The sequence below is a fragment of the Daldinia loculata genome (genome assembly GCF_022478755.1).
Source record: "Daldinia loculata strain CBS 113971 unplaced genomic scaffold F4817scaffold_23, whole genome shotgun sequence".
Taxonomy (NCBI): Eukaryota; Fungi; Ascomycota; class Sordariomycetes; order Xylariales; family Hypoxylaceae; genus Daldinia; species Daldinia loculata.
In genome coordinates, this window is record NW_026054877.1 from 238,191 (window position 1) to 262,271 (window position 24,081).

At 49.2% G+C, this 24,081-nt stretch overlaps 6 protein-coding genes across 6 annotated transcripts; 2 read left to right on the top strand and 4 right to left on the bottom strand.

The window, feature by feature from the left end:
• Positions 1-784: 784 nt before the first annotated feature.
• F4817DRAFT_336960 (P-loop containing nucleoside triphosphate hydrolase protein) lies at positions 785-5,442 on the bottom strand. Its single transcript, XM_049303234.1, has 3 exons — positions 3,459-5,442; positions 2,820-3,406; positions 785-2,756 (listed from the first exon to the last, which is right to left on the bottom strand). The coding sequence occupies exons 1-3, from the start codon at positions 5,230-5,232 to the stop codon at positions 1,116-1,118; spliced, it is 4,002 nt and encodes a 1,333-aa protein (XP_049159271.1). The 5' UTR covers positions 5,233-5,442; the 3' UTR covers positions 785-1,115.
• Positions 5,443-7,777: 2,335 nt separating this feature from the next.
• Positions 7,778-9,355, top strand: F4817DRAFT_101923 (uncharacterized protein). The gene has a single exon (XM_049297349.1). The coding sequence runs from the start codon at positions 8,131-8,133 to the stop codon at positions 9,043-9,045; it is 915 nt and encodes a 304-aa protein (XP_049159272.1). The 5' UTR covers positions 7,778-8,130; the 3' UTR covers positions 9,046-9,355.
• Positions 9,122-12,620, bottom strand: F4817DRAFT_336966 (E3 ubiquitin-protein ligase BRE1). The gene is made up of 5 exons (XM_049303235.1): positions 11,966-12,620; positions 11,479-11,622; positions 11,362-11,422; positions 9,690-11,302; positions 9,122-9,634 (listed from the first exon to the last, which is right to left on the bottom strand). Exons 1-5 carry the CDS (start codon positions 12,143-12,145, stop codon positions 9,461-9,463), a joined length of 2,172 nt encoding a protein of 723 aa, XP_049159273.1. The 5' UTR covers positions 12,146-12,620; the 3' UTR covers positions 9,122-9,460.
• Positions 12,607-15,330, top strand: F4817DRAFT_336967 (uncharacterized protein). The gene is made up of 2 exons (XM_049303236.1): positions 12,607-14,369; positions 14,430-15,330. Exons 1-2 carry the CDS (start codon positions 12,921-12,923, stop codon positions 14,880-14,882), a joined length of 1,902 nt encoding a protein of 633 aa, XP_049159274.1. The 5' UTR covers positions 12,607-12,920; the 3' UTR covers positions 14,883-15,330.
• F4817DRAFT_336969 (UV excision repair protein Rad23) lies at positions 15,331-17,707 on the bottom strand. Its single transcript, XM_049303237.1, has 7 exons — positions 17,392-17,707; positions 17,234-17,281; positions 17,072-17,144; positions 16,913-16,992; positions 16,526-16,855; positions 15,964-16,479; positions 15,331-15,908 (listed from the first exon to the last, which is right to left on the bottom strand). Exons 1-7 carry the CDS (start codon positions 17,407-17,409, stop codon positions 15,783-15,785), a joined length of 1,191 nt encoding a protein of 396 aa, XP_049159275.1. The 5' UTR covers positions 17,410-17,707; the 3' UTR covers positions 15,331-15,782.
• A 523-nt stretch (positions 17,708-18,230) lies between these two features.
• F4817DRAFT_102092 (uncharacterized protein) lies at positions 18,231-20,136 on the bottom strand. The gene has a single exon (XM_049297351.1). It carries the CDS (start codon positions 19,837-19,839, stop codon positions 18,463-18,465), a length of 1,377 nt encoding a protein of 458 aa, XP_049159276.1. The 5' UTR covers positions 19,840-20,136; the 3' UTR covers positions 18,231-18,462.
• Between the last annotated feature and the right edge of the window lie 3,945 nt (positions 20,137-24,081).

Consider the following 24,081-nt stretch of genomic DNA (forward strand, 5'->3'; position numbering starts at 1 on the left):
TCAGCTCTCCCATTTCCTTCCGACGGACAAAACAGTATCTATCCGCATACGACTTCATCAACCCATTCCCTCCCTCCACCGTACAATACCCACCCAACCTCTAACCTCCTACATATCCACACACACATGTGCGTAGGCAAGACGCATGCACCACACAAACAACCTCCCCTCCTCGTGGCAGCCGTGAGACAAAAGACGTATCTACCCGCTCCAGCCTACCAATCCAAGACACGCCTATTCCGTCTGTGCTCGTCGGGGGTACCTAGTCACACGATTCTCAGCTGCTGCGAGCTCCTCCTAACGACGACATCAGGTCTCAGCCACCAATACATATGTATCTCGTCTCGCCTGCTTCTGTTTCAGTTTCAGGGCGGGCTTCCTCGTATATCTCCGCACGTCACGAGGGTCATCAGATGTTGTAGCTTGGAGCTTGGAGGCCGTAAGGGGAAGTAACAGGCGATATACCTCGTTTATTGCCCTATCTGACACTTTTCGTACATAGATTGTCACATGAATACTTACTGTAATATGCTACGACTAAAGTATTAGCCCCAGTTCAGAATAATGAATATTATCATATTCAACAAGTCATTATGATATACGTAATTTAAGGTATTTGTGCGAGACGAAGGTAAATCCTCTATAACCTAAATGGATAGGCATTTACTATAAATATTGACAAAGGTTGATAATAGTATACCGTATAAAATACTTTCAAATCAAATCAAATCAAATCAAATCACACAAGTATACACACACACACACACGGTCACCAAAACCCAAATATGTTCGAGTAGTTCATTACATTTTAAAATTAAATAAGTGACAGGAGTTTTTCTTTCCTCCCTTCAGCCCATATGCGTGCTGCCCATATCATACCAACATCTAGCCATCTACCTCATAAGTATAGGCATATCTAGACCCTAAAACGCCAATACGATGCTATAAATCGGCCCGCGCCCCGGTCTCCCACTCATACGACGGCGCGACCTCATTCTCTAACTCGTCTGCCAACTGCGCTGAGCAGTGGGGGGGAATCTTTATGTATCAAAATGAGAGGGAAAATCATCAAAATATCGCGGCCAACGTGTGCGTCTAAATCCAATTTAACTCCCCTACCGAGTCTTCTCCAGACTCTGCAGGTTGACCAACTCGGCATACCGGCCGTTCTTCCGCATGAGCTCGACATGCGTGCCCTCTTCAACAATGCGACCCTGGTCAAACACGTAGATAACATCAGCCTTCTGGATGGTGCTAAGACGGTGCGCCACGGCAATCGTGGTTCGGCCCTTCGCAGCCTTGTCAAGAGCCGCTTGGACAACATGCTCCGACTCCGAATCCAACGCACTAGTAGCTTCATCCAAGAGTAGAATCTTCGGGTCGCGGATAAGCGCACGCGCGATGGCAATACGCTGCTTCTGTCCACCAGACAGCAGGGCACCCTTGCTACCGACAACTGTGTTGAAGCCATCCGGCAAGGACAGGATAAACTCGTAGATGTTGGCTTCTCTGCAGGCGAACTCGATGATTTCGTCTGTAACGGCCTCGGAAGAGGAACCAAGGAGAATGTTCTCCTTAATTGTGCCCTGGTATAGCGTCGGCTCTTGGGATACGAGAGCGATGAAGGATCGGTACTGATTGACGTTTAGGGTACTTATCTCCTTTCCATCAACAAATACGCCACCGACAAGAGGGTCATAGAATCGTTCCAATAAAGCAATCGTAGTACTCTTTCCGCAACCCGAAGCACCGACCAAGGCAACATATTGACCGGGACGGATCGTCAAGTTCAGACCACGAAGCACGGGCTGCTCGGGTCGCGTCGGGTATCGGAAGTGGACATCTCGGAACTCGATGTTACCTTCAACGATTTCAACAGGGGTACCGTCCCCGGACCAGGTGTCGATATTCGGCTTTCGATCAAACAGCGTCTTGAGCTCCTCAGCGGCTCCGTGCGCCTTGCCCATATCGGGAGCGAAAGAGAAGATAGTACCCGCAGACTGAGCCCCAAAGATTACTGACATAAAAGAAACAAAAAATTGGAAGAGATTAATCTCGCCCTTAGCGATCAAGGTGCCGCCGTACCAGAAACCAAGGGCAAATATCAGGAAATTAAGGGACTGAGAAGTGGCGTAGAGTATCGACGACTTCAAGACGGAAATCAGACTGGCTCTCTGCTGAATAGCAAGAGACCTCCTGTATTGAGACATAACATCATCCTCCCTAGTCAGAGATGCGACGGTACGGATGGCCGAGATGGCTTCAGATGCATATGTAGCACTCTGCTCGTAAGCCTTTCTGGAGCGACGTTGGAAGTGCGCTAGCATGTAGAAGCGGAAGAAGCCGCAACCTAGTAAGAGCGGGACAGTGGCGATACAGACAAGAGACAATTTCCAGTTGAATGCGAGAGCAACGATCATTGCTGAGATAAGCGTCGTGGTAACCATAAGCAAAGTACCAAGAGTAACACCACTGAGACCAGCCACGTGAGTAGTTTCGGTGGATAGGAACGACGTGAGGGCACCGGCAGTGTTCTCATCTCGATCAAAGAAGGCAACGTCCTGGCGTAACATAGTTCGGAAAGCCCTATCTCTGACACGGTGGATTAAGCGCTCGGAGCATTTGGCAAAAGCAACACCCTGGGATATTTGAGCGATGAGCATGACAAATGCTAGCATGAGAAACATGGCGCTCCAGAAGTCGCTATCCTTCTTGATCTGGTGACTGTTCGCAGGAGTAATAGGTACAGCCAATGTCTATGCCGAGTTAGTTAGCCACAATAACATGATGAAGATTTGACTAATATCCGAGAAACTTACGAGGATTTGCTTGGCAAAGAAGAAGGCTTGAGTTGGGTTACCACCTCCGCAGATGATAGACCAGAACAAGCCGTAGAGCATTAGTTTCCATTCCTCCTTGTTAAACGACGCAATCAGCTTAATCAGAGTCCATAATGAGTACTGTTTCCTTTCCTCGGGCTTGCGACCTTGAAGAGCCCTGCTGGATGCGGATCCCTGGGTTGTCGATCGGTTCAGTTTATCGCGGATGTTGTCATCGGGGTCCTCGACGTAAGCATCGCCCACTTTGGAAGCCGTACGAATGAGACTCTCCTCCTTAGCGTCAATTGCCTCTTGCTCTTCCGCGGTTAGATCATTTACAACAGCGATGTTCTGTGCGTTGACAAGCTTTGCATATGCGCCGTTAAGTTCCAAAAGCTCGTCATGTGTTCCCTGCTCGACAATAGTTCCTTGCGACATGCATACAATGTTGTGGGCATCCCTGATGGTAGAAAGACGATGAGCAATGGTAATGGTGGTTCGACCCGCCGCAGCAGCCTCTAACGCAGCCTGCACGACGCCTTCTGACTTGGTATCTAACGCGCTTGTCGCCTCGTCGAGTAGAAGAACTGGAATTAAAGTTAGATAAAATTACGTGTTTCCTAGCGCGCTATGACTTACTCTTAGGGTCCGAAACAACGGCTCTGGCGATAGCAATACGTTGCTTCTGACCGCCGGACAGTAAGAACCCACGCTCGCCAACGTTTGTTTCGTATCCTTCCGGTAAAGACGTGATGAAATCGTGAGCATTAGCCTTCTTGGCTGCTTCAAAAACCATCTCTCTCTGTTTTTCTTCGCTGTCATTTTCGTGCCTGGTGCCGATGAGACCATGTTTGATGTTTTGATAAATCGTAGTACCGAATAGGGTAGGTTCCTGGCTGACTAGAGACATCTGTTGGCGTAACCATCGGAGATTCAATGTGCTAATATCGTGTCCATCTAGCAATACTCTGCCCGCCACGGGATCGTAAAATCGTTCCACAAGTCCAACGATAGTACTCTTTCCGGACCCAGAAGTTCCGACCAATGCTGTCGTCTTACCCGCCGGGATCTCCAGTGTTACATCCTTCATAACAACAACCTCAGGCCTCGACGGATATATGTGCTTGATATTCTCCAGACGGATTGTACCAACAACCTTCTCCAGCTTCTCACCATCCTCGGAAGTGGGGTCTAACGGGGATGCACGATCAATGGTGTTGAAGATCTTGGCTGCAGCCGCAAGTGCGGTACCGAAAGCCTGGAGATTGGGGGCGACGTTACCCAGATTAAAAGCGCCAATGATAATCGACATCATGATAATAAGGACACTCGATAGCGGGATAATACCGTCGACAAGGTATTTGCTGCCCATCCAGAAACTCAGACCGTAGTTCAAGTATATAATCCAGAACATGCCGGCGACCATGCACGCGACCGAGGCCGACTTTCTGAACCCAAAGTATTCGGCTCGGATGAGGTGGGCGTCATATTGCTTCGAGAGGGTGCCCTGGGTACCAAAAGCAATAGCATTGCGAATTGAGCTAATAACCTCCTCGGCGACGCTGCCTCCTGCCGCATACGCCTGGATGGAGTCCTTGGTATACTTGACGACGAAGCGAGATCCAGTTCCCATGACCATAATCAAAGCGAAGAGCGAAGAACATAGAATCAACGTCAATTTCCAGTAGAAGACGAAGCCAATGACGAAGGCGGACACGAATGTTGCCGCTGCCGTCAATGTCAACCCAATCTTCTCGGAAATACCTTCCTGGATCAGATTCGTGTCGGCGGTAATACGAGTAGTAACCTCACCAGCACCGAGCTTGTCGAAAAAACCGATGTTCTGGCGCATGCAGCTCTCCAGGTAGTGCTCGCGAATCTTGGCACTTATGTGTTCTCCGGTATAGATGAAGCCGACGGTTGCAATATAGATGGTTACGAACTCGCCGATGGCCAAGTACACGAAGTACAAGACGAGAGTAGTCATCTCGTCCATGAAAGCGTCGTACGTGACAGTGCCGAGAAAGAACCCCTGGAACGTGTTTTGGAGGTTACCGAAGATGACCGTCATTAGCGGCATAGCGGCGCCGCCCGCGATAGCGCATACAGCGCTGACGGCCATGATTATAAGATCATTCCGAGAAGAGTACCGGTATAAAGTGAGGACGCCGGTCCTTACTTCAGGCGTTATGACTTGCCTCTTGAGGATCTCCGCCTCGTCGGCGGGAAGATGACGAAAAGGATCATCATTGGAATCTTTGGCCGCCTTCACAACTTTCGAATCGGCCTTCTCCAATGCCGCTCCGGATCCAGTAGAATTTCGTCCCTTCTCCGAATCGCGTTGACTAGAGTTGCGACTTGAGGGACCTTCCGCGGCGGCCATCTGAGGTTTCTCCGAGATCTCGTTGGCCATGGCTGCGCTTTGGATGAGATTGGAGAACCGGTGATGTTGAGGGTTCTCGCGCGCCGGACGAGATATATTTACGTCGGGAAGACAAAAGGGGCGGTTCTCGACCGGTAGATCGTTGCTGCGGTGTGCCCAGACCTTGTTTTTTTTTTTTTTTTTTTTTAAAAAAAAAGTTGTCGTTTGCTTAGTTGGGTTTTTAGCGCATTCTAGTTAAAAGATGCGATGTTCGCTTCTTATTTAGATGTTGTACGTATAAACATGACGGGGGTGTATTATAATTTCCCACTGAATGACTCTTAATGATTCACCGCACGGGATTGACATGCGAATTCCGGGGCCGAAACTATCCTTTTTCTACGTAACTTTCGAATGGCAAAAAAGGAATAAGGTACGGATGGTCCGATGGTGCATGCAATGCTAACTTGGGTAGGTGTAGAAGATTCTAATCGATGGGACGGGACAGAATTATACAGGCCGGGCGCGGAATACAAGAATTCCGAGCACAACGTTGACGCTAGACTCGCAACCGGTAACTGTTACGCAGTCAGGCAATACTTGGGGTATGTACCGAGTGGGGTACCGCATGGAGTTAATTCGAAGTTGGGTGCGTGCTATGTACATACTATGTACGGTGCCAGCGTGGGTTCTGGAAACCAGCATACGAAATATACGAAATATGCTACATACCACATCTGCAAAATTTATACCATACCTATGCTCCTGACTGAGATTATTTTGTTAGCTTTATCGATCTGTCCCTTTTAAGCTTTCGATTGATTCATTGTATTATAACTTTCTCTACATACAAACAGTTTACATCTAGTTATGATTTATGCGAAAATTAGTATACCGGACTAAGGAGCTACTATAAAAGGCTAGTGATGCGAAGCTTTGTCGCGTACCTAAGCTAAAGGGGTCGTAAACCGACTATTCGACTTCCTGCTATTATTATTATCTGATCTAATAACGGGATTCGAATATGAAACTAGGTACGTTGAAATTTGGATGGGGCCAACGAAAGATGTCGTGCCTATCATCTCAGAAATCCTGGTTCGAATATAACGGCTCCAGTCCGCCGTTGCATGAGATTTCCATCTTATGTTGGGCTTTTCAATTCCGTATATTACAGGATAGCCGCTAATTGTACACTAGCTACTAGCGGCAGGGCTTTCCAACATCCATCCCAGTGACTTGACTAAACTTTCAAGCTGAAGGTCGACTAACTAGTTGCATAGATCTAATTGATAGCACATCTAGTGTAGGTATGCGATCCGGGATGACAAGTATTTGAAAAGGCATATCATTAAATAAGATGTGCATATTTAAGATCTTGCACAAAAAGTTACTATACCTACCTAAAGCAGCTGTATTATCGGCTGTAGATACCAATTGCATTGCCGGCAGAGTCATACCGAAGAGTCACACCGTTCGTTGATAGTGCCTACGATCTCCTGCAATACTATGATGATATGACTATTACGACTGCTTACTTGTACTGCACCCGCATGAGCAAGAATAAGATACGCCACTAGCCAACGAGTCCGCTTTTTCCTTTACACTAGAAAGCGAGGATCGATAACCTATAAGAATATCAGATGGCCAAGATGATCTCGGTTCAGCAAAAAAAAAATTATGCTCGGAGCTCGGATTTCTAAGGAATCCCGGTACCCGATCATGTAGTACATAATACTGACTTCGGTACCTAGTTTAGAGGCATTTTGCGCATGCGACTAGTGGACGATTAGGTGCGCTTTGGATTCGCTTTGGCGGTCTAGAAGCTTATTTATTATTAAAGACGGCTGCCCGGGCCCGCAGCTAGTATATATACACCGAGATAAGAAGGGACTCCTCGCTTCCTTGATCTCGTTAGTCTTCCCATCTCATCATACATAAATACCAACCAACCAAGCCGTATGATGTATCCGATCGTATTCCTCTTGTGGATCATCGCCGAGATGCGCCGAATATATAACACAAGGGACAGAAGCTTGCGTTGCTAGGACCCATACAGCCCATAGCCATGTGTCGTAAGCGAGCCTGGGACGCTTTATGCCATCGGCGTCGGCACACCCAGAGTCCGGATTCCATTACATAGAGATTTTCATGATTCGAGGACTTACCGACGATATTCCTCCATGAGACAAATACATAACGCGTCACGTAATTAATAACATGACGAACCGGACTTTCTTTATGCATTATTCTATTGAGGCAAGAAAGCAAACCGAAAACGTGACAAGAGACGGTTGGCACACGAGATATGGAACCAATTGACTCTGAACGGGCGTCAGGCCGCTTTAAGTTGAATGTTTAATAAACAAAAAAGGTTATGTAACTCGTAGAGTTGCATGTAGTGCGGCTGAAGATTTAATAGTCGTTAGGCTACCCGAGGCAAGTAACACGAGACGACATGGAACTACCTAGAAATACATGTATCATCTATAGCATTATTAGGTATGTATGTGCATTAGGTAAGTATAACATTATGAACGCCTAATATTGCCCCAAGCGCCCCGCTTCCGTCATTTCAGCCTTGCAAACCAACACCAACATCGAATACCTAACACTAAAATGAGTTGATATTGAGCGGCCAGGTGTCCTTTCGAGTTGATCGACGAATACACCTAACGATAAAAAGATAGCCTTTGTCAAGGATCAATAATCAGCCACTTTGAGATTTTTCTAGTTTCACGGTGAAACATACAGCTTCTATTACCTGATCGAAATACCCATGGTCTGAGTTCAAACGGGTAATTCCACCCCATGCAACCTCGTCATCGAATCGGTATCTCCAGCTAGCTGCTTCGGTCATAATTCAATATTAAATATATGAATTAAATCGTCATATTCATACACACACACGCATACATATCGACCAGCCAGCTAGCCAGCTAGCCAGCCACAATGCATCTCACCCCTTCCCTCCCCCCATCCCTCCTCCTCCTCCTCTGGACCTCTCTATCCCTCCACCCCCCCGCCGCCGCCGCAGCCAAGCCCCAAAACGCCATCCTCCTCTCAGACGTGCAATCCCTCACGCTCCGCGGCGCCGGCGCCCAGACCAAACACAGGCGCGTGTCCGCCATCCCGCAGCTACGCTGCGTCTCGTCCCCGCCCATATGCCGTCTACACGAGATCGACGTGATGCGCTGCGCGAACCAGGGCTCCGGCTACGACGCCCAAGACATCCAATGGTCGTGCACGGCCTCGCTGCCGCCCGAGCTCAAGCTCGGCAGCACCGACGTCGTCTGCGAGGGGTACTCGTCTCCCGACGACCCGTATGTGTTAAAGGGAAGCTGCGGCGTCGAATACCGGTTGCTTCTGACCGAGACCGGCGAGGCCAAGTTTCCGGATATCGCCAAGACGGGAGCAGCGGAGAAGAAGACGACGTCGGAGAAGGTCGCTGCTGCCCTGTTTGGCGTCGTGTTTGCCCTTGTCTGTATGGTTATAATTTATTCCGCTTGCGTGAACGCTAGGAATGCTCCCAATGCGCCGCGGAGACCGAGGGATAACCGTTGGGGAGGCGGATTTGATCCTGGCTTCGGACCCGGCGGGGGTGGTGACGACTGGAATGACCCGCCGCCGCCTTATCCGGGGCCTAAGTATTCTTCTACGACAGGGAACCAAGGATGGCGGCCTGGGTTCTGGACCGGTGCTGCAACTGGGGCTGCAGCAGGATATGCGGCTGGCAGTCGACGGCCTGGACAGGATAGACACAGTTCTAGTTACGAGTCAAGGGCAGGTCCATCTAGCTCGTCGTCACAGTCGACATCCTCGGCTAGATATGAAGGTACAGGATTTGGTTCAACAAGCCGAAGGTAGTAGACGAAGGACGCGACCAGTCACAAGATCATATATCAGATAGGGGCTTTACTCATTATCAAGTAACTTATTAAGTCTTCTATTTGCTTGCACTCGCTATCCTGTGCTGTAGCTCGTCACGAAACGTGAGAGGTGAAGCTATTCACTCGATGAGCCACCAACCCCTTGTGCAGACGCAAACTAAAGCCTCATCTTTCATTGGCAAAACAGGTTGGGTTCGAATCCTCGAAACACCTAATAAACCTCTGCGGAACTGAAACCGAGACTGCTCTCTTCAGCTCTCTCAAGGCAGAACTCACGTCTGCAAATAATAGTAGTATGTACATCAACTCTTACACGTAACAACGCCGTTTCCTCTTAATGATACTTTACAATGCGCCCCCGTTCATGGTCCCGGAGCTTCCACCAGCTTCTACTATAGGTGGACGGTCATCGCGTCTGACTTGTCGAAGGCTTTACTACATGCGGGGCACTTTCGCATTCGGTTAGAGATTCTATCGTCAATGCATCCTCTGCAAAAAATGTGTCCGCAAGTTCGTAAAACTGTGTTCTTGAAATCCTTTTTGCAGATTGAACACGTTGCCATGCTCTGGTGAAATCGTTAGAAACCGGAGATACGTTTGATCATAGGACATTGTACTCACTCTTAGCATTTCCTCTTCCTCTGAAGAGTTACTCAAGCACTTGACCTTCCACTTGTCGCGATCCTTCGATACAGACTCGAGGCGCACCTTCAGCTTCTCTACGTCGGATTCCAAAGTGGCAGCTCGCTCTTTAGCGACCGCAGTAGTTGAGTCTTTTGACTTTGCCAAATTCGCCAGCTCGGTAACTTGCTGCTTCAGTGCGTCGAAGCGTCGCGACATCTCGGTGCTCGACGTCTCAAGCTTCCTATTTTCGGCCATGACCGAAGCATTCGTCTGCTTCAGATCGGCAAGTTGTTTATCTAGGTTCGTTACGAGTGTTCGGTTATGGGCCTCTACCTCTTTCAGTTGCGAGATGATTTCCGTACTCTTGCCGTTCTGGGTGCGTAGCTTCTGGATCGCTTCGAACTTCAGGTCGCCATCCTTTCGCGCCGTGAAGTACTTTTGATCCGCTTTACTCTTCTCAGCGATAGCCAAAGCTACCCGCTCTTCCATAGCCGCTTGATCCATAACCTTTTTATGAGCAAGAGCCTGGAACTTTTTAACTGCGTGCGTCATGCCTGGTAACTCGCTCTCGATCGAATTATAGTCCTTCAATAGCTTCTTGTACTTCTCTCGTAGTTCCTCGGGTGAGAGCGCGTCTATTTCCGGCCGTTGTGTCATGTCTACGTCCTCGCTAGGTTGTAGTCTTTGCAATTCCGACTCGAGGGTGGCAATTCGGTCCTCTTCAGCACTAACAAGTTCCTTCATATGCTCCAAGGCCGTTCTATCTTGCTCCTTACTCGCCCTGAGCATCGTAACGTCCGCGTGAAGCTCGTCTCGCGCAGATCTCACTCGTGCGAGGGTGGTGTCTGCTTGCTGAAGCTGATCCTCGAGTTCTGCAATTAGTGCCTGCGCTTCGCTCTCGACCTTTCGGCGGCTAGACTCGCGCTCGGCTTCCAATTTTTCGGCCGCCGCTCTGAGACTCTTGTTATCTGCTTCCAAACTGTTAACCTTGCGGAGAAGATCTTCCATTTGGCTCTTGAACACCTTGAAGACTTCGGTGCGAGAGTAGTCCTCATCGGTTAAGTTCGTTAGCCGGGTCTGTACAGAAGTAAGCTCTTCTTGCAGGCTCTTATTTTGAGCCAACGCGGACTCTAGCTGCTCCTTTTGCCGCTCTGCAACAGCTTTGGCTTCGCGGAGGGCTAACTGCAATGCCTCGCTGTTCGTACTACTCTCATCGGAAGACACACCATTCTCTTGGTCCACACCCACGGGTCGAGTTGACACATGATTTAATGCCTGCTGCTCAAGCTTCTGTACCTGGGCACTTTTAGCCCGGTCGAGCCTTCTCTCCGCCTTCATATATCGGAGTGTCGCGATGTTCAGTTGCTCAGAAAGGCTTTCTTTGTCGGCGGAGAGACGATCGAGTTTAACGAGAAACTCTTTCTGCTGGGATAGGAGCGCATTGAGCTTCTTCTCGAGGTCTGTGATGTCAGGAACTACCTTGCCACGAGTCCCATTAAGACGGCCAAGTATCGCCTCAACCATCTTCTTGATAGTTGAAGTCTTCTCGCTTAAGTGCGACTCGAACTCTTCCAGATCTTTGAATTGGGTATGTGTAGGAAACGGTTGGCCTACATATGGTCTTAGCATCGCGAATTCAGAACATCAAGGTAAAGGAGGGCTTTCTCACTATCAGATCCTTGTTGGAAAGGCACGTTTCCTTCAACTAGCAACTCTATCTCCTGGAGTAACTGTCATTGGGCTTAGTATTTTATTATCAAACTCGCCTTCGATGAATCAGACATACCTGTATCCACCAGTTGTCGACAATTCGGATGTGGTCGTCATGGTGTGCTGATCGCTTCTTGACCTCGCCCAGCTGAGTCTCAAGGGTATTCTTTTCGCGCTTATACTCGAGCATCTGTCGGTAGATAGCATCTTTTTGATAGTCCTAGCCAATCCATATCTGTCAGCGACTCCATTTCCCTTATATGTATCATGTTGGGTGGCGCGAGTATACGTGATGACGAGGCAACTCGGATCAGGTTGCATAATAAGGAGCGAGAGGATATTAGAGCATGGGATGGTGGTAGGATTGAATGCTGATGACAGCAGAGCCGCGCATCAGTACTGAAATGGTGAGTAGAATATTCTGATGACGACTTGAAACAAAGGCTACGAAGGTCTCGTGCTAGGGTGAAATCGCCTGATAACAGCGACGATAAGAAGTTGGAAGCCGTGTTTCGGTAGGCGGTATTGTTTCAAGGGGAAGAAGTCGCGACGGCGAGACTTACCTCGATCCAGGCTTCATCCTTCGCGTCGGTATCATCTTTAGATTTACCACTGCCGTTAACGGCCTGTCGTTTGCTAGGAGGGGCCATGTCATCAGCGCTGCTCATAGCAGGACGCTTACGGTCCTCCATCTTGATGCGAGTCGATAGAGGCGCAGTTGTAGGCGAAGTGGACAGAGGCATCAGAATGAATAAATTGAATGGGATAGAAAAATCTAGTTATAGAAGGCGTAGAACAAACGAGAGGCGGGAAACGGGAAACGAGAACCGGGAAAGCGAACGGATCGGCGAAAAGGAGGAGTTGCAATAAAATGGAAGGCGAAGTAGGCTTGAGAGTGCTCAAAAAAATAAATAGTACAAGTGCCTCCCCGGGTGAAAATTTGTATGCTGACCCAGAGGTAGCTAGAGAAAAGCGTGCCTTTCGCGCCGATAGATGCAAACTGTCGTCAAGGAAATGGGTGGAAAAGTAATGGGAGGAAGAATGAGCCTGGGCTCCAGGAGTTGTAGAACGAAAAATCGAAGTCGAAATCGAGAAAAGCCACAGAAAGGCCCACTAATCTGAATTGGGACAGGCAAGAAGCGTGCCTTCCCAGTCAAAACACAGTCAATAGTTGCTAGGTCTTGATAACAGTCAAACAGGCCTACAGATTTAGAACGCCTACCGGTAAAGCGGTGGCCCGTGTGCATGCGCGTCTCTTTCCTTCCAGTTGAACGTACCTATATCCACTAAAAAGAAGGTACCCACCAACCCCACCCAAGTATTTCTCTTTCTCAAATCACTTAACCAAATACAACTCGATTCCTTTTTGCATCTGAACAACTTCGACAAGGCACACACATATCCGAGTCACCAATTAGAATTGCCAATTCTGTCATCAAGGAGGAGGGTTTGAAAATTATCGACAAGGCAATGCGCAAGATAATATATCAGGCATAGTAACCGTAGGCATCAGCAGCCATGAGTTCTATGCTGAAGAAGACCGGAGGCTTGTCCTTCAAGCCAAAGATCGCTCCTCGTCGACCAGGTGGTGCTCCCTCGTCATCGCAAGCACCTCCCGCACCCTCATCGGCTAGCACTACGAGAGCTCCTACTACCGAGGTTCCCTCTCAAGCATCAACTCCCGCGCCTACCGTTCTTCCCACTCCCTCGGTTGAGTCATCTGGTCAAGCAGAACCACCAAAGGAAAATCCGAAAGAAACTCCTAGAGAGACGCCGCAAGTTGAATCGGAGCAGTCAACCCCTCCAACTCGACAGGATCCTGTAGTATCTACCACGTCTAGGCCAACTCCGCCCTCAACAGCTTCTTCCGCAGATGTCGAAATACCATCAGCACCAACGCCAGCACCTACTGAGAGAGTTACTGCCAGAGCAACGGTAGCGGCGCCAGCCCCGACCGCAGATGAGTCCCCACAACAGTCGCCTTCGATTTCGATCTCGCCTCCTACCGACCGACCAGCACAACCGACGCCAGCACCAGAAACCTCAGCGTCAGGAACTCTAGCGGCTACTGGTCTAGACAAACCTACGCCTGATACATCAGCTTCTGTTAGCTCGGGACCCGCTGTTACGACACGCACATCAATACCACACCCATCCGCTTCCATACAGAGTCGACTTGCACCGCCCACCGCGCCTCCATCTCCTGCCCCCGTTCCCGACACGATTGCTGTCTCTGCCCCGACTGATGAACCTGTCACTGCTGCCCCGAAGCAGAAAAGGGTGTATCGCAAGCGCAAGACTGCTACGGGTGATGATACTGCCGCAGAGGGTCCTGCGCCAAAGAAGAGACGTCCTCGCAAGAACCCCCCCGCCGAGGGCAATGAAGCAACGACAGCGGAAGGAGCGGAAGGAGCGGAGGGGGCACCCCCAGTCAAAAGGGCATATAGACGTCGCAGACGTTCATCTACTCCCGAGGACCCCGAAAGTCAAGTAGTTAATCACAGTATGATGAAAATGGCAGATTTGACCAAGGATCTGGGAATTGGCAAAAGGTTCAAGCATGCAGAAGCTATAGAGGAGCGCGCGCGACAAGCACGTGAAAAATTTCGCCAGAAGAGACTAGCAAAGCAGAGACAGATTATGGGAATTCCTCCCGACGGAGAAGAGGCCTCTCGTGCTAGCACTCCCGCGGAAGGCGAAGAAAACGGAAGAGAGTCAGCAATTGCGCGAGCTAGGAATTTGGGTGCCTCAGTCGATGCAGGCGCACAGTCTGTCGGCTACGAAGTTGTAGACGGTCAAATTATTATCAACCAAGAATCACTTGTGGTAGATCGACATGCAGCGCACCGAGACATGTCGTCCCTCGAGACCGTTGAAGAAGACGAGTTTTCCCACTTGACTACCTCGGCCTCATTTAGACGTGAGAGCCGCAGAACAGGCGCGAATCATTGGACTGATGAGGATACCGTAAGCCACTTCCCCTTTTCTTCTATGCAAGAAAAAGGGATAGCACTAACGCCTTCCCAGGAACGCTTCTACCGCCTCCTCAGCATGTTCGGTACTGACTTCGAGACAATCGCAAGCATGTTCCCGGGCAAAACCAGACGCGCCGTCAAGCTCAAGTTCAACCGCGAAGAGACCCAGCGCCCGCGCCGCATCAACGCCGCGGTCATGGTCCGCGGCGAGAAGCGCGTCGGCATTGATCTAGAAGAGTACAAGGCCCACCAGCCCGAGTGGCGCGAGAGCGACGCTATTCTTGCCGAACACGCTGAACTCGTCCGCGAGCACGATGAGGATATTAGACGCCTGAGAGAGGAGAGGCGTGCGGCAGGGTTGATTGATGATGATGAGGTCGAGGGACAGGGACAGGGACAGCAGCAGAGTGGAGAGAAGCAGCAAGATAACGGCCAAGGGGTTCAGGGGAGCGCAGGGGGAAATAACCCATATGCAGTCACGGAGGAAGTGGTAGTTGAGGGTTAAAAGGGGGTGTGTGTATGGATGAGTAACTGGCCCGAGCAGCAACACTCGCAAGCTTGTTTTTGATACCCCATTTCCTTAGCTTGCTTGGTTGCTTGCTTACACGAGCCAGGCAGACAAGACACACGATCTTGTTGAAAGATCAAAAGATCAAAGGTCAAAGGGTGATTTACAGATTATCGGCGTAACGGACTACAAAAAAAAAGGGGGGGGGAAGGAGCAAGGCGGTCTCCGATGGTATTGGTAGCATTGGCGAAGACATATTCTACGGCTTTAGCTTGGCTTGTGTTTTTCTCTTTCACTTCTACACTTGCGTTTACTACGGCCTCTTTAGGGCTAGTTAGTTTAGATATGTTTATGATCACATAGCAGATTTGAAGGCAGCGATCGCTAGCATGAAGCATCCATTGCGATTAGTTGCACAATGAGGAATTCATATTACATCTTAATTACGTCGCAAATGCATTGTGTCGTATCACTTCGTCAAAGTAGAAAAACTAGCCATACAGCGCAAACGCAAACGCAAAGAGGCAAATTTTGGGAAATCAGTATGTAGAATTCGGAACTAAGCTACGGACTCGGTTCGTCTAACCATCGTTTTCCTCTTCATATTCCTCGCGGAACGAACTCGCCGTCCACCAAACTGGGATGCCTCGGCCCTAAAGTACGGGTTTCAGGATTGGGTAGTTCGGGGGTGGGAAAATTCGTGAGACCCATGGCCGTGTACGTTAATGGAGTCTTTCAGAGTGCCTCCTCCCGACAGAACAAAGCATTATGGAGAGTGAATAATAGCCATTAACAGAGGGGATGGTGTGATGGCGCAAGGGTGAGGCGCCACACCGGATATCGTGAGGGGGCGTAAGAGCGTGAGACGAAGATGACATAGTAAGGCGAGTATGTCGATCAATTCTGAGGAGGTTCATCGTCTTCAGGCTGGTCGAACAAGAAATTTGCGGCCAGCTCCTCGTTCTTATCACAGGCGAAATAAGCCTGGATCGCTGCGTCTCGGTCGAAACCCAATCGGCATAGCTGGACTTAAATTAGCTTTCCACATGACATGTACACTCGTAGGGTAACTACATACTCTCTCAATGGCATCGCGCTCTTCTTCCGTGACGGAAATGGTCTGGGCACCAGGAGGCAGAGGTGCATCATCATCGCCAGCTTCACCCAACAGGTTCAGGAACTGTTCGGGGTTCGAAGAGATCAGCTGCGCAAGCTGAGGGTTTCCGGCACCGAGTTGCTGCAAGATGGGCTCGAGCATCTGGGGTTGCTGTTGAACCACCTGTCTAAGCTGCTGGAACTGAGCGTTGTTACGCAGCCAGTCCAGGTTACCTAGAGTTTGGCCACCGGCTCCGGCTCCGGCTCCGGCTGCGGCGGCGGCGGCGGCTGCAGCTGCAGCTTGGGAAGAACCACCAGCTCCTCCACGGCTACCTCCTCGGCCCTGTTGCGCAGCTAGATCAAAAAGGTTGACATCACCTCCCTCGCCCTCACCTTGGGCCGGCTGGCTGGCGGCGACGGCAGCAGCAGCGCCGGTTGCAGCTTGAGCGGGAGCTGCCTCATGCTGGGGCTCTGGTTGACGAGCAGTTTCCGGAATACCCTATATCACGTCAGATGGGAAACCCGTAGTCGATCACTGCACTTACGTTCAAGAGGTACTCGACGGCGCGATCTGGGTTGTAGAAAGCGGCACGCAAAGCAGCCTCGATTTGAGAGCGCTCGAATCCCATGGCCTCCATATTAGCGATCACGCCAGCTCGGGCCTCGCCCATAGCCATGGAGTTGTCATCGTTACCACCAGCAGCAGTAGCAGGTGCAGGCGACGGCGTGGCCGGCACCGCAGCGGCGGCGGTAGATGAGTGGGTAGGTGCGGCCGGGGCAGCAGGAGTTGCAGCGACGGATCGGGCGGGCGTCTCGGGTGGAGCGCCAGATGAAGAGGCTGCGGCAGAGGCAGAGGCAGCGGGGGCGGCCTTGGGCTATTGATTATTAGCAAGACCTCATAGACCTAAGCTAGCACGGATGCGACAACATACCTTGCTCACCATGCAAACAACATAGCCCTTCTCCTCAATCTTGTGGGCCGCGACTGTATCTTCGTCCTTGAGGATCTTGCCTGTACCCAGGTTAGCATTCAGGTAGCTAGGGCATATATCCGATTGTAGCACAGATGCAACAGGAAAGCGAGAACGTACCGGAATAGATGAGCTTCAGAGCCTTGGCATCCCATCCTTTCTCTTCAGCAACTCTCTGCTTCAAGGTAGAAATCTTGATCCCAGTTAGAATACGATATGTCGTGGTGAATCACGGAGTTTAGGTTGGGGGGAGTGATGGTCGGCGATAACATGACGACATACAAGATCAGTAGGCTCTATGTCAAGCGTGAACTTTTGGTTCGAGAGCTCCTGTAGAGAGAGTAAAAAGTGTTAGCATGTTCAATTACAAATAAGGCTTGGGATAGATAGCAGTTAAAGCCAGGCGTGAACACGTCCTGGCATTAATATGCGATGCTTACCTTGAAGGTGACCTTCATGGTGGCGGCGGCAGGCAGCTTCAAAATAGCTGCGACTAGGATTTACGATAACAGTAGTGGGAGGCAAAGAGGGGTAGGAAGGCTGAGCTGGCCGAAGAAAAAAATATCCTGGGCGATCCTCTAGTATGGTGCGGAATGTGGCTAAAAACCTGGGGAGTTTCGGAAGTTTTGTGGTTTAACCAGAGAAAAAAAAAAGAAACTGGTTTTCGGTGGAAAGCAACGGGAGTAGAAAGTCTGATTTGAGTCTTGAATTTCAGGTAGCAGTTTATGATGTGTCGCGGCGGGCAGTGGCGGCGGCTAGCGCTGCTGGGCCCGCCGGCTGGTCATGCTTACCACATGTGTGCACACTGGAATTTTAGGTAATGCCTGCTTACGTACATAAACGTACCTGCCATGGATGTGTTACCCGCTAAATATGCGGGGTCCAATTGGTGGGGCTAGCTTAAATACTAGGCCTGATGGCAGATGCTACCTAAACAATCCTCAACCCAGTGCAAAGAATCACGAAGTTTCTTATTTCTTATTAGAAAGCAGAACACTGCCAAAACCAAAACCAAAACAGTACGAGACGTAGTTTATTCATATTGACTTATTTGATTACAAGTCAAGTTGAGTTGTGAACACACGTCTCTATTATCAACTCTATTTTATATTGTCTTGTCTTTTCCAAGTTCTCAATGAGCTCAATATATCATATATCATATATCATTTGAATAAGACCATCTAAAGCACATTCACAGTTGTTCTACTCGTATCAGATAGTTTCACACTAGTTTATTTATTATTTTTACTTATTTCTCACTTCAAGATCTATCTTCTATCTCCTCGCATTCATAAGGAGATACTGATAAAGCCCTTTCCAAGGTTGAGAACGTAGTTGGTTCAACGCCGCGCTAAAAAAAAGACAATGGTATCTTCTAAGTCCCCCAAACCCAATTCCACGTTCCAAGGGCTCTCGAATAAAGAGTCCTGAGTCATATTCATCATCATCAGTAGTAGTCATGGATGCCATCAGTGGGTGCTTGAGGTCTCTTCTAAAACCTCACGCTCCCGCTATTTCTTGACCTGATAATCGGTCAAGCTTGTCGTTGATCCGGCATTCAGAATCCAGTCAGGAATCGGCGGCGTCATTTTCCTCTCTACAGCTAGATCCTCTACACGAAGGAGATCCGTATTATGGCTCGGTGTCTTCCGGAAGCTGTCATAACTGCCTTGCCGGCTAAGGGGCCCGGAGCCCGCTATTAGACTGCTACTACGCATTTGAGTGAGAGACTTCTCTGATATAGTCTGTCCTGCATTGGGCGCTGCAATAACCACCGTTCCAGGAGTAACCGCTGGTGGTGCTGGAGAATCAGATCGGAAGAGCGGATGAATATGTAGCTCGCCCGATATGGATTGAGGCGTCATGCTACGCTCGTGTTGTGGCGGCCTGGGGAGCGGGCTATAGCTCCGGCTCCTGCGATTGCGGTTTATATTTGGAGGCTCGAAGTCCAGAGCGTTTCCAGGGCTCGGGCTTCGACTGGTTGTCGGGCTCGCAGGAATGGTTTCCAGAAATCTACCTGACCGGATGGGCGGGCTTGTCTCCACGATTAATTGCCGGTTCTGGGTATCGACTGAGGACGTATCCCAAGAATCAAAGCCATCCTCCGAAACAGTCACGCTCATTCGCTCTCGATAACCGTTTGAGTCAATAGAAGCAGGGCGGCGCCCAGTTCTTGAACCCGAGGAAAGCAACCTAGTATGAGCTCCAATCGGACGTACGGCCTGAGAAACAGAGGTACGGATTGAACTTATAGTCTCAGCCATCGACTTGCCAGCGCTCGAGCCCGGTGGCGTTGGATAGTCCGTCAGTGTCCGCTTGCCTATCGTAGTCTGACTCGTAGCAGGCACCGTTCGACTGTAAGGAATAGATTTTACATGCCTCGGCAGCTGTCGAGAGCTATCTTCATTAGTGTGAAGTGATAGCGCCTGCTCCGAGTCGGGTAGCCGGTGGACGACAAAATAGACGACGATAAAAGCGAGCTGTCCCACGAAAGCACTAACAAGTGCGATTGAAGTTCCGATACGCCAGTTCGTCAATGGCGTTTGTAATATCGTTTGAGGTAATCCCACTGGTCTTCCCAACGTAACCAGCGTCACAACTGACGCAGCCGATGCCAATACACTTGCAATAACCCCCGATGCGAACCAGATCCCATTAGACTTTCTTCTACCAAACTCCATTCCCCGTCCAACACATTTAGCAAAAAGGATAATTAGCAATATCAATATTATTATTTCGAACGCTGAGGCGACAATTGCAGCGAATTTAGCTGGGGAGGATGATCCCCAAAGCCCTTGAGCTACGATTACTTGAAGAGCCAGGATAGATGCCGTTGCCAATAGAGCAACGGCACCCAGAGAAGCGCTGACAAGAACAGCTCTTGCCATATTGAAGCGAATGTCGTGGATAGAATCAAGCGTAGGCTAACACATAGAAGTTCAAGCCTGTTGTATCGAAATAGTTCAATAGTCCAACACCTCTAGATCGTCTAAGACAAGTCGAATTATGCACGTAGACGCACTAAAGGTCGATGTATCGGTTAGGGGCAGCGAGGCCCACTACCGTCCAAAAGGCCAGCAGCGAAGTCAACACAAGCTAGGCTTGTCCTCAATCCTACTAGTTAAGGTTGAGCGAGAGATGCAAAGTTAAGGCCTCAGTAGATTGAGCCTCTCGTCGATGAGGTTCGAACTGGAGGCTAGCAGAATACTCCGGATGATGATTCCCCAGGTTGAATACCGATATAACGGTAAAGGGACCGGGCCGCTGCGTGTGTAGGAGCAGGATGTTCCAAGACAAAAGAATTGGCGGTCAGGGCAGTCGATAGCCGTGTCCGCACGTCGTTAGTATATAGTAGATGCAGCAGACCAACCGGGATATACATGAGGCGATGTGTCCCGGAAAGATGCAGAACCTCTTTGATGGGAAAAGGAGAGGGTCTATTCGCCGGGCTAGTAAAAGCAAAGCAAAGACCCAAGCAAGTTTAGGGCAAACGAGTGACGGGCGTAAAGCCGTTGATATGTAGTGTATGTATAAGCGAGGGAATAAACGGGAAGGAATAGAGATGACGGAACCAGGTGGAGGCCGGTAATACCGGTCGACCTAGTCCAGGATCTAGCGAGGAAGAGGAAGAAAATAAAATATCAGTTGTAGGTTCGTCCGGTCTGAGTTTAAGGATAGGACAGGACGAGATGATAGAGAGGCCGGAGTCGAGAGGGGCTTGTTCGCTATACGACGGACCAGTCAGAATAAAAGCAGAGAGCCGGTTGGACGCGTCCTGAGGAATTGTCGCGTATGTTGGTGTAGGTAGTATTGAATGCACACAACACATACATAGGTATATATGACCCTTGTATATTCCCGTCCTTTTGGGAACCCTTTTTTTTCTCTTTCCTCCTTGGAGTTGTTGGCAGGGGTATGCAGGTATATGCAGGTATAGCAACCTATCACGAACGCGAGACAGCCGGGAGACGATCCCGTATCTGCCCCTCCTTAAGATGGCTAATGCCACTCAGCAGGTAGGACTGAGTGGCAGGTAGGAATCTACCGTTGGACAAGACCACGGATAGGCTGACAGGATTCGTGACTAGCTCACTCCGTTGGGCTGAATTAACCAATATGATTTGCAGCTCCGAACTTCTAGTGTAGGTATGATACTGGGAGAGAAAGGGTTTCCCTGGTGTGGATCGATCTTAGTCCCTGTTTTATTCAGCCCCCACCCTCTTTTTTTTTGCCTTCTCTCGTAAACGTTGCTTCTTTTGGCTTCTTTCCGCCTTCGACCCTTTGAATCTCAAGCCTCAATTCCCCCTCAAATATCGATGGCGCTATGGTCGTTTCAATTAGAAACCACGTCTTTCCTGACAAGCCTTCTAACGACCTTAGTTCGTGTTCCGGGTTTGATAGTTGAGTAGGTTGACACCAGACAGGCGAAATTTGTCCGAGGTACCGGACTTTTCGTCAATCGCCGCGGCAGTAGAAAAAGAATGCAGGTACTGCCGTATTCCGTATTCAAGGACGAATGGAATGAAGCTTGTGAGTGATCTACTCAGCCTGCTTACCCAATACGGAAGGATCGTAAGAATGGCAGCGAAGGAATATGAAAAAGTAAGCTTGTCTGACCTTCGACCTGAAGCCAAGAGAAAGAAAGAAAGAAAAAAGGAGTAAAAGAATAATAATAAAAGTTTTCAAGGCGAACAACGTTGAGCGGATATAGCTTCGTCTTATTAGTAGGTATTATTGTTATTGTTATTAATACATACTGTTGCTTAGTGACTAATAGCTACAGAAAAGTTCGTGGTTTTCTTCAACTTGGCTAGGAAAAGCCCCGGTAACATCGGTTTGATGATATGGGTCCGTGAGAAATCCACACGCTGGCGTGGCCTCGCGGTCCTTTTCCACCTTAATTAACGGTACACTACGGAGCCTCTTTGAAAGCTGGCAGCAAGCCCTAAGATCGTGCTTCTCCACCTTCTTGCGCATCTAGTTGGTATTCCGATCGTGATCCAGTCACTGATCACGATGGATTGTCGTTTCATGCCAGGGACATGGTTGTTTGCTTTGGCTTCGTCCATTAACTGTCTACTACGTATTCTCATACCAGCCACATTTTTTCCCAACTTCGTATCCATTCCTAAAGAACTCGTAATAGGGACAAGCCCAACAAACTAGGGTTATCATATCAGACTGGTGATATGACGCTTGGATAATTCCTCAAGCTGTTACGAGCTCATACAAAACAGAAGCAAGAATACTGGCGTTTCCCTAGCTGTGTTCCCGCTTCCCCGGTAAGAAATATACAGTTCCCCGCCCCATGGCTGTTTCATATGTACCGGTGGGATACTGGGTTCGTGATAACTACCTACCTACCTACCTAAGGTACCTAACTTATCATGACAATAATAATAGAAGACAGTTCGTGAAAAAAAGAAAAGACGACATAATCCTCAACAAAATCATGAACGAACTGAATATGGGCACCGAATATTCCATTGGTACCACGGCATGGCGACATCAGAATGATGGCGGTGATAAATTCGACTTATTAATAGAGCATACGAAAATACTTTGCATATGCAAAATGCAAGGGAGGGAAGAACTGGGGGGTTGCTGAGGATCCTGACGATCAGCGTTGCTACACCATCTTAGCCCGACAAGGAAAAACAAAAGAATAATCTCCGATGCGACAAATTACGCCAATGAGCTTCTAGACTATTCGAGCCCAGAGCCACGGCTGGCAAAGGTCCGCCTAGCTTGGCTTGCCTTGGTTGACCCAGATTTCTGACCGCCGAATCTGCCCTAACTATTATCTTGACTTGATAACTACCTCAAGAAGATACCGTCGTCAACCTGGCTGCCTGTTTAATCACATTCCGAGGTCTTAACCCACAACTATTTCTCTGAATGCCTTCATTGGACAATGGGTATAAGCCGGTGTAATAGCTAACTCGATGCTACGGGACCAAGGATCATCCATGCGGAACCCGACGTCCCCTCTTATATAGCCCTTCGCTCATCGGCATGCCGGCAGCATCGTCTCGGGATGCTAAACTAACGCGGCATATTTTACATAACTAGTTAGTATTATACCAAGGTATGCCGACGAGGGGCATCTACATACGAAAAATCAGGACGCATACCGTATCACGCATATCTAAGATCTAGTTATTTCTCCAAGATATGGGGAAATTACGGAACATGATGAAAGGATGTATCCACCACCTGAGGAGGACGCAATTTTTGATGCTGCAAACCCAGTACGGTGATTCCTATTACCAAGCAAATCCCGAATGACGACATACTACGGTCTGGTTCTCGAGATCTTCACGCTCAACAGCTCTAGCCGGAGGGGTAAAGGCCGCAGTAGGTCCACCGCCGACAGACGGTCAACGCCATGCAGGATGTCGACGGCGCCACAAGTCGATGTATGTATGTATGTATGTATGTATGTATGTATGCATGTATGTATGTTTCGCTAGCAAGCCCCATCACCGAGGAAGACCTCGTGGGGTTTGCATGCCCTATACACCATGTCTCTTAAACCCGCCCCCCTTGGTGCCAAATTTCTAAGACATATTATCTACAGCACGTGTGTAATGCAGTGCGGTTTCTCGCCACACTAAACCGCATCCGGCGCTCCGGGTTTCACTTCTTGATCCAAGATCGCGAGATGATCTGAGCCTCAAACCAGGAACACATATATACATACATACCTAACATATGTTGGGTACATACGTCAAAGACTTCGAACACGAGCCCCCCAGCCCTCCCCAGGCCTCGCGGGCTAGCAGCCCTACCTAGGCCCACCGTCATTTCGCTTTGCCATGTCCTCCGCAGCGCTAAGGGTTTCGTCGGTCTGGACTAAATGCACCTGCATAAGCTTCTCTATGTAAAGATGGGCTAGGTTGTGTCTTTTTTCTTTTTCACCGACGTTGTGCGTTAGTTAGGGCTGCGGCAGTGCAAAGATGCTATGTGCGCTAGATGATTGTAGGATGTAGGGCAGGTATGTAATTGTCATTGATATTCGAAAATACCTCTCTCGAGTCTCCCTAGTGTATATCCATACCCATGTATTTATCTGTATTTGTATGTGTATGTGTACCTAATGTATGTGTAAACAGTCTTCCCAATATAGT

Bases quoted from the DNA above. Each gene is read 5' to 3' on its own strand.
- F4817DRAFT_336960 (XM_049303234.1), bottom strand. From the start codon at position 5,232: ATGGCCAACGAGATCTCGGAGAAACCTCAGATGGCCGCCGCGGAAGGT. The intron at 3,407-3,458 runs GTAAGTCATAGC...CTTTAATTCCAG, and splicing joins CGTTGTTTCGGACCCTAAGA to TTCTTCTACTCGACGAGGCG. The intron at 2,757-2,819 runs GTAAGTTTCTCG...AACTCGGCATAG, and splicing joins TCTTTGCCAAGCAAATCCTC to ACATTGGCTGTACCTATTAC.
- F4817DRAFT_101923 (XM_049297349.1), top strand. From the start codon at position 8,131: ATGCATCTCACCCCTTCCCTCCCCCCATCCCTCCTCCTCCTCCTCTGG.
- F4817DRAFT_336966 (XM_049303235.1), bottom strand. From the start codon at position 12,145: ATGCCTCTGTCCACTTCGCCTACAACTGCGCCTCTATCGACTCGCATC. The intron at 11,423-11,478 runs GTATGTCTGATT...GCCCAATGACAG, and splicing joins TCGACAACTGGTGGATACAG to TTACTCCAGGAGATAGAGTT. The intron at 9,635-9,689 runs GTGAGTACAATG...CGATTTCACCAG, and splicing joins AGGAAGAGGAAATGCTAAGA to AGCATGGCAACGTGTTCAAT.
- F4817DRAFT_336967 (XM_049303236.1), top strand. From the start codon at position 12,921: ATGAGTTCTATGCTGAAGAAGACCGGAGGCTTGTCCTTCAAGCCAAAG. The intron at 14,370-14,429 runs GTAAGCCACTTC...ACGCCTTCCCAG, and splicing joins ATTGGACTGATGAGGATACC to GAACGCTTCTACCGCCTCCT.
- F4817DRAFT_336969 (XM_049303237.1), bottom strand. The intron at 16,856-16,912 runs GTATGTTGTCGC...AATAATCAATAG, and splicing joins TTGTTTGCATGGTGAGCAAG to CCCAAGGCCGCCCCCGCTGC. The intron at 16,480-16,525 runs GTAAGTGCAGTG...GACGTGATATAG, and splicing joins CCGTCGAGTACCTCTTGAAC to GGTATTCCGGAAACTGCTCG.
- F4817DRAFT_102092 (XM_049297351.1), bottom strand. From the start codon at position 19,839: ATGGCAAGAGCTGTTCTTGTCAGCGCTTCTCTGGGTGCCGTTGCTCTA.